This window comes from Cenococcum geophilum (assembly GCF_001692895.1).
Source record: "Cenococcum geophilum 1.58 unplaced genomic scaffold K441scaffold_68, whole genome shotgun sequence".
Taxonomy (NCBI): domain Eukaryota; kingdom Fungi; phylum Ascomycota; class Dothideomycetes; order Gloniales; family Gloniaceae; genus Cenococcum; species Cenococcum geophilum.
Genome location: NW_027137626.1, coordinates 500580 through 513443, shown reverse-complemented (window position 1 = coordinate 513443; position 12864 = coordinate 500580). Strand labels below are relative to the sequence as shown.

General features: G+C 46.3%; 4 protein-coding genes across 4 annotated transcripts; 1 reads left to right on the top strand and 3 right to left on the bottom strand.

Moving 5' to 3' along the window:
- Window positions 1-2170: 2170 nt before the first annotated feature.
- Window positions 2171-5298, bottom strand: K441DRAFT_669193 (uncharacterized protein). The gene is made up of 8 exons (XM_067650110.1): window positions 4957-5298; window positions 4886-4903; window positions 4745-4821; window positions 4604-4670; window positions 3269-4545; window positions 3113-3217; window positions 2427-3037; window positions 2171-2360 (listed from the first exon to the last, which is right to left on the bottom strand). The coding sequence occupies exons 1-8, from the start codon at window positions 5045-5047 to the stop codon at window positions 2297-2299; spliced, it is 2310 nt and encodes a 769-aa protein (XP_067497926.1). The 5' UTR covers window positions 5048-5298; the 3' UTR covers window positions 2171-2296.
- On the top strand, window positions 5139-5920 carry K441DRAFT_708860 (uncharacterized protein). The gene is made up of 3 exons (XM_067653811.1): window positions 5139-5622; window positions 5682-5784; window positions 5856-5920. The coding sequence occupies exons 1-3, from the start codon at window positions 5481-5483 to the stop codon at window positions 5893-5895; spliced, it is 285 nt and encodes a 94-aa protein (XP_067497925.1). The 5' UTR covers window positions 5139-5480; the 3' UTR covers window positions 5896-5920.
- Window positions 5921-6143: 223 nt separating this feature from the next.
- K441DRAFT_313196 (phosphoglycerate kinase) lies at window positions 6144-8007 on the bottom strand. The gene is made up of 4 exons (XM_067641115.1): window positions 7773-8007; window positions 7570-7703; window positions 7081-7501; window positions 6144-7031 (listed from the first exon to the last, which is right to left on the bottom strand). Exons 2-4 carry the CDS (start codon window positions 7633-7635, stop codon window positions 6265-6267), a joined length of 1254 nt encoding a protein of 417 aa, XP_067497924.1. The 5' UTR covers window positions 7636-7703; window positions 7773-8007; the 3' UTR covers window positions 6144-6264.
- A 57-nt stretch (window positions 8008-8064) lies between these two features.
- On the bottom strand, window positions 8065-11994 carry K441DRAFT_708858 (uncharacterized protein). The gene is made up of 11 exons (XM_067653810.1): window positions 11724-11994; window positions 11394-11663; window positions 10206-11340; window positions 10012-10153; window positions 9978-9981; window positions 9390-9502; window positions 9232-9322; window positions 9148-9173; window positions 8714-9065; window positions 8478-8644; window positions 8065-8416 (listed from the first exon to the last, which is right to left on the bottom strand). The coding sequence occupies exons 1-11, from the start codon at window positions 11914-11916 to the stop codon at window positions 8345-8347; spliced, it is 2565 nt and encodes an 854-aa protein (XP_067497923.1). The 5' UTR covers window positions 11917-11994; the 3' UTR covers window positions 8065-8344.
- Between the last annotated feature and the right edge of the window lie 870 nt (window positions 11995-12864).

Below are 12864 nucleotides of genomic sequence, written 5' to 3'. Positions count from 1 at the left end.
CTATAGCTTTATATTTACCTTACCTAGCTGCTTTTTTAGGCTTCCTTCTTAAACAGATTACCAAGATATCGTCCTCTTAAAGACCTCTAAGTGCGTCCTCTACCTCACCTAACAGCTTCCTCTTTAGGCCCGTTAATTCTACCTATTTTTAGATAACTACTTTATAAATATTCCGTTACTCCAGGTGCTTTAATAACTTAGAATTGCTATAGCTAGCACAGTTTAATTAAACTTAAAGGACTATCTAGAGGTACATAAAAGGGCTAATAAAAGGAAGGCAAGGCTACCGTTTAATTTTATTACGGGAATAGTTATTAGCGCAGCTAATTTAGTGCTTTTAATTATGTGGCAGGATAAGAATTTAGTACGGTTTTTAATAATAGCTCACTTATACGGCGATAAGGATGTTAATAAAGTTAATCGGCGCCGGCTATAAGCATATAATTCCTTTTTTAAGAAGCTAGTAACTAACGTTTAGGGCAATAATTTAATTAAGAAGTTAACGCTTCCTAGGCTCTCTATTGACTACAATAACTAGATAGGCGGTGTTAATATCTATAATTAACTTTAAAGCTACTACACTACCCAGATTACTACTGTGCGTACTTAGATGCCCTTATTTTTTTAGGCGCTTAATACAGCTATAATTAACGCCTATATTATTAGTAAGAAGATCTTCTAAATATTAAGTAAGCCCTTCCTTTAAACCCATCGCCGCTTCTACATACAATTAGTATGGAATCTTATTATTATGGGCAGTTGGTAGATAGGTATAAATAAGGAAGATACTAAGCGTCTTTTTTATTTAATATTACTAAATTATAGGCAATATAAACCTGGTTAGTATAAATCTAGTATTAGGCCTAGTTATAAAAATACTAGAATAAATTAAAAAAGCACCTACGTTACTACTAAAACCCTACTACCTATAATTTAATGGTGTAAAACGCGAACTTACCGCTATATTAAGAGCTATACGAAGAAGGAAGGCCATAAGAGCTTATTAATGTGCTAGATGTGTAGATAGAAGTACGCGAGGAAGCTTATAGTAAAGACAAGGCGAATAGTATACGAATGCGAGGTTTATAGGCTTCCTCTATACCTATAGTGCTTTAACGACTTTCATTTAGTAGGTAATAATTAGATAACTATTTTTAATCCTCTACTTCCTTACGCCTAATATTAAGACTCTAGAGCTAATTAAGCTTTACTATAGCGTCTATCCTTAAGCCTTCCTCTACTGCCTTTAAACGCGCCTCTATACTAAATAATCGCTAATTAAACCGTTTAATTACCTATAGCATCTAATCTACCTTATTTAACGTATACAACACGTCCTCCTTTATAACCTTAAGCTGATCCTCTACTAGTTTATCCTTATTAACAAAAACGCGTATAAAACGTATAGGTGGTAAGGATTTAGGGGAGGACTCTAATAAAGGCTTTTCCTATATAATTAGCAGCTGGTTAATAGAGGAAGAACAGGAACGTATAGCCATGACGTTATATATATCACAACTTCTTACCCAACTTCCTCAAAATATATTCAGTGTTTTTGTAGTGGTGGCCTTAGGTAGCATTTCGCCGGCATCGCAATATTGAGGTGTTTTAGTGGGGCTTGCTAATAAAATCACGCTAGCTAGGATGCCTGCANCATGCTAACCCAAGCAGAAGCGCCCAAAGCGCCCAATACGAAAAGTGTCAATTGCCACACGAAGGGATAGCTACAATGTGGCCCGTGTACGTCGCCGAGCTTGCCCGAGTACCCCCCTTACCAACAGTTTTAAGGCTTTTAGTTGCTGCTGAAGCAACGCCCATAAGCTCTCAGACCCTCCGTTATAGAATTTAAAAATATAAGGAACAGATATAAGCGTGTCATGNCGTAACCAAGCACGTGCTGATCTAACTAAGTTCGGCGTGTTCGGTTAAAATTCTACTACGGAGCTTCTGATTTTTGAGATAACCTCACCTACCGTAACGCACATATCATGGGACCATGTGTCACAGGCCATCCCACAAGCCATCGTGCGTGAGCTGTGTATTTGGTATGCCGCATTCACATTTCGGAATAACCCTGGTTCAAATCAGTGTCAAAACCATGCAAGGTTCAAATGGCAAATATCCCAAACACTTTGTTTACGTATCATATACCATATAACAATCCTGAAAGCCCGTGTCCGATTGTCTTACAGAACGCCATTCGCATGCAACACATGCTTCCCAATCAAAGAGCTGCAGAGGAGGACCATAAAAGCTCGCAAAACTTTTCTTCCCATTTAAGAAGGACATTGTCTGATTAAACTGTCCCAACCCCTAACCTCTTTAAAGTGTCCTTCGCTGTTGTGACTTTCATGCCAATTCTAAACATTCAGACCACCAGCTTAGCTATATATATCAACCTGCATAGAAAAAGGAGATAAACGTACCTCGCATCCAGATCATAGCTTTCCCATCTCGCCACCTCCTCCAACCACTTCGAACACTCCTTCAGTTCCTCGGCATGCTCTTCCGGACGCTCCGCCAACCCGTCCTTCTGCTCCACCTCCCTCCATATATTCGCCGCCATCTCATAACGCGCGCACGGCGCGGTCCAACTATCCCTCAGATGACCTTTAAAGCTCGTCTTATCATGCGTTAAAACCTCCTTCTGAAGCATGCTCTTCGCTTCTTCCATCTTTCCCAGATTCCGCAGCGTCGCCGCGCGTAGCAGGGCCAGGATGGCCTTCTCATCTAGCCCTTCCTTCTCCCAGTACAAATTCTCGTTGCCCTCGGACCAGGCCAGTCGCTCGAGAGTGATTTCGAGATGGTCGGGCCGCATGCGCTTATATCCGTTCCAGAAGTATATCATTTCTTCTAGCGGGGAAACGCCGATGGCGTCGATGAAGTCGCACTTCCACTCGTTGGCGCGCTGCTCCCATTTCTGTATCTTGCGGTTGATGAAGACGTCGAAGGGAAGCTGGCGCGCCATGAAGCGCTTGCGGCCAGTATGCTCGGGCACTTTCTTGAAGAATTTTGTGGCCTTTTCGGCTTGACGTTTCTATAGAAGTATTAGTGTGTGGGAGTAACGAGGCGGTAATAGAAGGGGGGGTTGGTAAAAAAGAGGGGAACCAACAGCTTCTTCCAGGTCCGTAGTTTTGTTCTCCCTATATAGCTCAGTGTGTGCAGCACCACATATGTAATAGTAGAGGCCATGAGACCAATTATTAAGAGTAACACACTATCTTCGTCAGTATCGGCAAGATAATCAGGATTCCGAAAAACGTCTTACTTTCTGAAAAGCTACTGAACAAGCCTCATAATCGTGCATGTACATCGTATTCAAGCTGCGCTCAAACCACTGCAGAGCTTCGAGCTGCTTGAGCGGACTCTCAGTACAATTTGCCATAAATTCAACGGCCTTTTCCAGCTGCTTGTCGCTAGCAAGCATTCTCGCTTCTTCGATAAGCCAAAGGTGGCTCTTGGGGTACCTCAACCGCATATCTGCAAGCAGCGTCCTACAGCGGTCTTTTGGATAGGATCCTTCACCGCTCTGGGGGATGATGTCGCAGAAACCGGTCAGACCATTGTAGTAGATAAAGAGAATCAAGCCGGCCATGGCACCGTGGATATCGCGGAACTTGGTCGCTTGCCAGAGCATCTGAATACCTCGCTCCCTATCCCCCTTGAATCCGACAATCTTCAAAAGAGTGGCAAATGCTGGTGGTACGAGCGAAATCATCAGGAGAAGAATACCGAAGCAAAAATTGGAACCGGAGAGGATGAAAGTATCCAGTGGATGTTCACCAAATATGGATACGTCTGGTCCTTCTTGAAGCGTGTTTTGTATAGTGAGATTATTGAATTCTTCCGCGGTGTCTGACACGGAGTTTGGTGATGGTGCCTCAGGAGGTACTTTAGTTGTTGGGCTCGACTCAGCTTCTAGTGTCTGCTTTGATGTATCTATCTCGATGGTTTGTCCCTTCTCGGTTTCGACACCAAGGTGTCCAATGTACTCGGTAGGTGTCTGCATATTCGCATGATCCTCATCAGCATCAAAAAACTCATCATTGACATTCGCAGCGCTTGGGGTCTCCTTATTTACAATATTCTCTTCCCCCGGTACGCCTTTTAAGCTTGTAGTGGAGGCGTTTGCGCTGGTGCTCTGTGCTTGTGTTACTTTCGATTTTAACATCTCTGTATGAGGTTTCTCAGATCTCTTTGATGAAGGTCTTGATGGAGGCATAGAAGAAGCTCCGGAGTCCGCGGGACTTTCCGTAGAACTGTTGACACTGCTGTTACTCCTTTCATGGACATACTTCTTCTCTGCTTCCATTATACCTTCTAGTGTAAGGTACGCTTTCCTTAGCTTATAGAAGCCCTTGATACTCTCTGTCAAGCTCTCAGTGAGCACTCCCACCACAGCACTCATCAATTGTGACTCCGCCTGACAGACAGCAAATTCTGTTCCCGGGGGAAAGATGGGCGAATGGTAGGCATGTGGAACACGGTGGGCTCGTCGCTGATGTTCGTACGCAGTGGATTCGGCATCGGCAAGGGCTTCGGAAGCTAGGAACAGGAATCGTCATTCAATTGCTGGCATCTCAGAAGGATTAACGACCTGTACCTTCGCGCATGACTTCTGGTTCAAAGCCTAGTGTAGCTCGCATAAAGACTATGACGCCTTTGCCCAGCTACCGGGGTATCGCTGTTAGTGATGTACTCAATCATAGAGGAGAGGCAAGAATTTCCGGTCATATCCGCGCACCTTGTGGAACGACGAGCTGCCTTTGTTTAGACCTGCTTCAGCAGCATCAACATCATCGTTCATGATATGCGAGACGGCTACATATATACTATATTAGCAGTTGCAAGGGGGTCTGGTTTGTCACGCGGGGCTCGGGTGTACCCTCCATTGCATCCTCGACTGCCCAGGTTTGTCAGAATTCATTGCAGATGGAGGAACGAAGCATAACCAACTCTGTGAAGGCTCTTCCAGCGCATTCAGAGACTCTGCGGACCCATAGGGCTTATGCTTGGAGCCACCCAGCCATCCCCCCATGCGCAACATGTTTGCTACCTGGTTTCGACAAAGGCTATCTCAAAAACCCGTTGACGAAAAAGACAATTATACAAACATGGGTGCCAAGAACAAGCTTATTTGAACCTGGAAGCAGCAATAAGAAATAAAGGTCAAAAAGGGTGGAATTGTAACAGAAGTCTATATAAGGAGGGAACAAGCAGGCAACATCTAGAAGTATCTGCATGGGTAGATATAGGTAGCTGCTGACTTCTCACTGCATCGATCCCTGCCGGCTCCACCTCCCAAGACTTGACGTACGACATCAGACAAAAACCTGACGAGGCTTTCTTTCATTGCCGCTAGCCTGATTCATCTCTATCTACGGTAACCCGGAGAAATTCAATCCGATACATGCAATACACCAGCAACCTTCAGCTCTATTACAAAGCTCGTACTCCATCCATACATACGCAATCCCACCATGTCTGCTTCAGCACAAGGTTCCTCAGCTACAACCAAAGCTGTCGTCAACGATGCCAAGAACGGCGAGGCAAAGGACGCTCCGCAGAAGCCCGCCGCAGCGCTGGAAGAGGACGATGAGTTTGAAGACTTCCCCGTGGAAGGTACTTACTTTCCATAACTATTAGGTCAGCTGTCGTGCTAACACAGCCAACTTCTGCAGACTGGACTGAAGAAGATACGCAGCTCCCAGGCGGGAACACGCACCTGTGGGAGGAGAGCTGGGACGATGATGACACGAGCGAGGACTTTTCCGTGCAGCTGAAGTGAGATCCTACCTATCTCTTAGAAATCGACGCGCGTATCTTATGGGCCAGCACTGACACCATGTTCACAGGGAGGAGCTTAAGAAAGTACAGGCGAACAAACAGAGTTAAAATGGGCCTGTTGGATTACTTTGGGAGCGAGCTAGAGGCATCACAGGCGTTGGAGGCGTTAGACCCTGCTTTCGGCAATAGAAGAACTGGCTTCGTGCCTCTCAACCTCTGCAATCTGCCTTCGTAATCCTCAAGTTGGCGCTTGCTTCGCGTGCGTCCAGTATCTCCTGATAAATGGTGCATTTATTTGCATGATTTTAAGGATCCAGTCAGGGTGAAAGGGCAGAGGATGCAGAACAAAATGCCAAGCATGATTTTGTAACCCAAAGCTTACGTTTTGAAGAAGAGAACTAGGATACATCACAAATTTGAGGAATTTCCTTATCCATCTATATCAGAGCCGCATGATTCGTCACCAGACACAATCGTCTACTTACTCGATAGAGCAGAGACACCCGGCAGATCCTTGCCCTCCAGCAGCTCAAGAGATGCACCACCGCCTGTTGAGACGTGGCTGAGCTTGTCTTCTACACCGTACTTGGCCGCTACTGTAGCAGTATCACCGCCACCAATGATGACAATCTTGCCACTCTGTGCAGCAGCGACTGCTGCATCCATGGTGGCCTTGGTGCCATGTGCAAAAGCATCAAATTCGAAGACACCAGCTGGACCGTTCCAGAGGATGGTCTGGGCCTCATTGATTGCTTCCTTGTATAACTCGATACTCTTCTCGCCGCAGTCGAGACCCATCCAACCATCAGGAATACCATCTTCATCTGTGGCATATCCAACCTTTGCATCCTTGGAAAAACTATCAGCGGTGATGTAGTCTGTCGGTAGCACGATTTTGACGTTGTTCTTCTTTGCCTTTTCTACGAGATCGCCAACGGTCTTGCTGCCTGCCTCATCGAACAAACTATTGCCGATCTTCACATTCTCCAATGTCTTCTTGAATGTGAATGCCATGCCACCGCAAATGATCAGACTGTTGACTTTGCCCAAAAGATTGTCAATGAGTTGAATCTTGTCTGAGATTTTGGCACCGCCGAGAATAGCGAGGAATGGTCTTGCAGGGTTCTCGAGGGCTTTGGCGAAGTATTCGAGCTCCTTCTTGACTAGAAATCCTGATGCCTTTTGAGGGAGATCGACGCCGACCATGGAGCTGTGAGCGCGGTGAGCAGTGCCGAATGCATCGTCTAAAGTGGTTTAGCCAACCAAATTTTGTAGCCCAGGCTACAGTCTTACTGATGTAGATATCGCCCAAAGCAGTCAATCCCTTCCTAAATTCCGCAACCTTCTCCTTGTCCGCCTTCACTTTCTTGCCCTCCGCATCCTTGCTGCTGCCCTCCTCTTCAGGATGAAACCGCAGATTCTCTAGTAAGATGACCTGTCCACCGCTAGCGCTATTCACAGTGTTCTCAACCTCTTTACCGACACAGTCATCCGTGAAAATGATATTCTTGCCGAGAAGCTTCTCGAGTTCGGGAACTACCGGCTTCAGGCTGTATTTCGGGTTTCTCTTCCCGTCAGGACGCCCGAGGTGCGACATGAGGATAACAGCTTTCGCACCATTATCAATGGCGTATTTGATCGTGGGCAGAGCGCCGACGATGCGTTGGTTGTTGGTGACTTTCTTGTCGGCGTCGAGGGGGACGTTGAAGTCAACCTGTTGAGTGAATTAGTCTGTGGAGCAAACTATTGGCAGGAAACTAGAATTGAAACATGATTACTTACTCGGACCAGCACCCGCTTGTCCTTGAGGTCGACGTCGGTGATTGATAGCTTGTTGGAGAGAGACATCTTGTTGAGCCGGAGGAGAGCTGCCTTACGTCAAACCAATGATTAGCGCTCAAAGTGGTTGAGAAGGACTTTAGCTGGCAAATTCAAGCTTTTAATTGCTTAATTTGATGAATTGAACTGAACCGGAGCTCACCCACTTTAGATTTGAGAGAAATTTTGCTGCTGTAAGCCTGAGGGCGCCGTGCAATGACTTTATGGAGGGGCTAACTGATGTGGGGTGACGATGAGCAAGTTTTGTTTTGACATTCGATCCCGGTCCTTATCACCGAAAAGCAAACAAGCCTAGCGCTATAGATCAATTCAGGGCTGCAACCGTACAGCGGCTATTCGCTAATGTGATTACGTCGGTGGGCTCTCATTTTTCGTTGCCCGTAGGGGTCGCACATAAGGCACCGGGAATCGTGCATCGGACCCCATCACTGCCGGGGTCACTGCGGCACTCACTTCAATTTCACGTCCATTTGCAAAAGGGTGGATTTCCGAGGATTCAAGGAATACAATAGGATTTTGGGTTGGAGAACACGGCTGCTGCCAAAATCAGAATTCAACCTCCCAAGCGCCATGGGTATGCATGCATCCATCTGCTGAACTACCAAAATGATCCGAGAGCGCACTGCGCAGTAACATTCAAAAGACTTGAAGCCTACACCATGACCAATACATATTCACAACTGAGGACTAACGAAATTCGTCAAGTTCGCACGGATATTTATGATTCCTCTGATGAGTTGGTCAGGGATAGGTAGGCTGTCCAGGCAATACCGATAGTTGAGACAAAGGGCTATATCATCGTACGTTAGCAATTGGTGGTACTCCAGTGATTAAGAAAGGCTGAGACACACAATCTGAAACTGGATTGGCATAACCCTGAAGTTGAGGATCTGCACAGCTGGCCAGACCATGTAGTTGGCTTTGAGAGCTGGCACATAGACATCTTGGAACTTGCGTACGACAGCACGTCTGCCACCACCCTCCGCAACCGTCATGAAGGTAAAGAAACAGGCCAGTCCTGAAACTGAATTAGCAATATTCCGGTGGGCACCTCCGCATAGAGGTCTGGTGGAGATGTGAAGCTCACCGATTGGCGCAAACAAAAACTGATCAAATGCAACTCTCTTCATGGCTGGCATGAATGCAGCCGACTTCGTGATTGGGAACGTCCGCGACAGGAAACCAAACCACTTATGCTGGACCGGGGCCATTAAGAAACCGTATGCCATAAATCTTGTCAACCTTTCGAAGTCAAACGGTGGCGGTAGTCTTCGTGAATCAGGAATGAGTTCTCCTGATGGAAACGGGTTCTTCTTATCGAGCTCATGGATCTCGATTGCGATGAAATCGTCATCGCCGGGCCCACAAGGCTTTCGGACAGCACGCTGTCGTATTGCTGTTAGAGATTGAGCCACAGTATCTGCAATGCCACCCAACACCTAATATTGCTCTCGTCAGTATATTTCTCTAATAGGCGAGAGTCGAGCAGTGGGGTCGGAGGGACGAAGGTGAGAGACATACGGCGTTGGTGATCATCGTTGTAAGGACTGTATAACGAGGCGTTAGAGGCGTTCTGCATTTTTACGTGTTGGTGAGACATCTTACCTGGTCTGCTAGCATAGTATGAGTTGAACTTGCGGGTTAAAATGGAAACGGCAGCCATCTGAAGTAGGAATACGGCGGCGTGGAGGAGAGGCTGGTGGGGACACAAAGCGTTAGCAATATGTGTTTCCAATGCATTTCGTAGGGAGGTTGTGACATACAACTTTGCCGTAGATGTAGCGGCTGTTGAGAGCCCGCAGAAGGCGGCGGCGCTGGCTTTCGATCATCGTGATTTTTGAAATGACGTCGCGGGTACGAGAAAAGCGGAAGGGTCCTTCGTTGAAGGCGCAAGGTCAGGGACAACACTATGTGTCCTAGGATTCTTCAAAGGTCGATTGTGATGCTGAAAACCTCTTCAATATTCGTCTGGATGTTTCGTTGGTAGGACGCAGGCACCTGCTGATGGAGGAAGTCCGGGCTGCCGCAGCAGAGTCTTCGAGGCGGAGTCGATCGCTCCGGGGATCTGGATGCTCACAGACGTGCTGGTCACGCTTCATATTACAGTTAGAAACATGTACGCTTATTATGAGACTTCATGTGAAATTATATTTATTTTGAATCTCTACCGTTGTAATAAGTTGTGTTGTACTCTATTTTTACCTTTGGACTTTGCGCATGCATTATTTAAATTTCTGGGCTATTGCAAGGCCTGTTGTGTTATTCCTTGCCATTTGATAGTGATATATTCAGCTAGATCCCGGTAGATTGGATGGCCTGAGTGATCTGATCTCTTAACTGTATTGCCGTACCCGGCTCATCATATCTACCGCTATTTTATGATACAACAACGCTCGGCAAATCCTGTATATCTGTAGCTTCTTGTGTCGACAAATCTACAACACGAAGAGCATCAACACTCAAAACGCCGGAGGAGAGAGCCAGGAATTTCAATTCTGCGGTATAACACGCCCCTGGACTCAGATGTCTGTGGTTAAATCGTTAGAATGCCTTAGCAAAGAGTATAGAGTACCACATACCCTATCCTGACGTCTGTCGTCAGACTGATCAGTTCTGCTGGCTCTAACTTCGAGTTCTTCTGCTTGGCATACACGATATTGTCGTCTACAACGGCTTTAGCCATTGGTTCGTCCCTATCTTCTCGTCGGCCGCCTATAGAAGAAGTTGACGGATGGGCAATGTGTCGTTCTGTTTCAGCTTTTCTTCGTTTTGGAATCACCAATACAGCCAACTTCCGTGCTTTATCAGAGCAGTTGACGATAAATACATCCCATTGAAAAATGTCTCCAACGTTCACTTGGGAGGGGCCTGAAATAGTCAGACTGATGTTGATATCATCTGAGCCGTCGTCTTCTTGCGCGCGGTGCTCGTCATGTGATGGTAATGAGTCCGGCCCAGGGAGTCTGGGGCGTTGGCTTGGGGGAAGGAATGACTGATTGGGCCGGCCGAGCAGTTGCGCAGCCCTTCCAATGGCTGTGTTTGAACCCATGGAAAAGTCTACGCTTGTCCTCCACTCAACAGAAATATTAGGACGGCAATCTTCCGAAGCAAGTGCCTGCGCGATAATTTTGAGGTCGAGCGTGTGCACATTTGAATTATTGACGGAAGCTCCGCTTGCTGCCGAATCTGGGATAATCTTGTAAAGAAGGGTGAATTGGTCGCCTGGCTTGCACACCATCCCGTTGCCTGCGCTCACGCTACCGACATATGGCTCCACTCGACCGTCCTGAAGAGTCAATTCAACCCCTTTGATAGCCACACTACAGCCTGTGATGGGGGCAACCTCAAGATCAAGTGATGCGATTATTGCAATGTCATTCAGCGAAGAGTGCCACCTTGAGTACCGGATTCTCCATATGATAGCTGGCGCTGCTCTGAAGAGACGCCGTAATCCAATTTTAATAGGCCGTATTAACTCTTTCGCCACTGGCGTAGTAGGGGCAACTTTGCTTATCCGTAAAGCAGAAAGGCGTAGGTTAGCACCAATTAAGGCCGGGTCACTTTCGAATGGTTGAAGGAGGTTGAGTGCTGTAGGGACTTTGCTCGGTAAATATTCATCTCCAAGTACATCATTTTTGACCCTCTCGGGAGGTTTTAGTGATGCTGCAGGAACGAGGTAGATTGCGGGCTTCTGTAGCCTTCCTCTCGGGCGACCTGGTCTCTGTTAATCGCTTGCCCTTGGATCATGTCTTGCGGGGTACTCGTACAGATGAAAACATTAACCTTCCAAATTACATATACATGTGGACTTGGTCCATTTTCGTGTGATACCACTGTTGGTTTATAGCTATCCTGGATTGTCTCAGAAGAGAGCAGCTCTTTTGCTGGTGGAACATAAGCCTCGCCCGCATCTGTATTGGACGCAGTACTAATAGCATATGACTCCAGGTTGATTGCTAGCCGTGAGAGATACGATTTTAAAGTGCTTGCTTGGATAAGTGGAGTTCTTAACACAATATATATAGGGATTAATTCGTCTACAAGCCTACGGATAAGTAAAGAGAGCTTGCGCATAGTGACGAACTGTAACTGCTTACCAAATAAAAGAAATTGTCTTTGAGATATAAATGGAAGGATGGATGCATTTTCATCATCCACAGAGCCGTCCCAAGACTGCAGTAGGTCTTCAATACCAATAGAAGACGCTGCAGGAACGATAGCCTCAAGAACCGAAATCTCCACAAACTCCGCACTTTCACGAGGCGGACCTTCCGGCTCGATTGCGGCCATGAGGCTGTCTCTCAGTTTTTTACCCGGACTATCATGCAATAAATCGCCTCAAATAACCTATCAAAGGTTGGGGGTATGTTATCGGAGGCGCAACTGCAAAAGGGTTCTTGCTTGCAGGGATGTAGGCAAAGTCTCGGATTTTCAATTTTGCCGCGTTCTTGAAACCTTCATGCAAGCTTACCTCAGCAGGCTCCGATGTGATTCCGTTGTTACCTCAGCGAGCTCAGACGTGATTTTTAAGCTAGCGTCGGAATAACCTACGCCGTCTTCCGAATTACAAAATCACGTCTAAGGGCGTTTGGCGAGTTTTGTTAAAAACCTAAGTAAAATCCGCTAAATAGAGATTGCGGATATCTAATTCATTTATTTATATAACGCGTTAATATTACTAAAAGTTTATACATTATTTTTAAGACTTAGGGCTTCTAAATAGTATAAATTTTATAATACAGCTATTGCTTAGTCCTGATATTAATTTCGTTAAAGTTAAAAAACGCGTTATTAAAAGCCTAAGCATATACTGTATCTTATTAAATAGTCTGCTAATATAGATGAAATTATACAGATACGTAGATATCTACTACTTAAAGCTATTGTAACACCTAGTAGGTGCTATACTTAGGTCCTTCCTTAAAAATATCCTCCCTTAGCCCGGAATGCCTCCACTACTGCTAGGGGGCAGAGCCTCGTGCAGAGCCTTAGTAGAGCTTCGTGCAGAGCTTAATGCAGAGCTTCGTGCAGAGCCCAGCAGAGCCTCGTGCAGAGCTTCGTGCAGAGCTTCGTGCAGAGCTTCGTGCAGAGCTTCGTGCAGAGCTTCGTGCAGAGCTTCGTGCAGAGCTTCGTGCAGAGCTTCGTGCAGAGCTTCGTGCAGAGCTTCGTGCAGAGCTTCGTGCAGAGCTTCGTGCAGAGCTTCGTGCAGAGCTTCGTGCAGAGCTTCGTGCAGAGCTT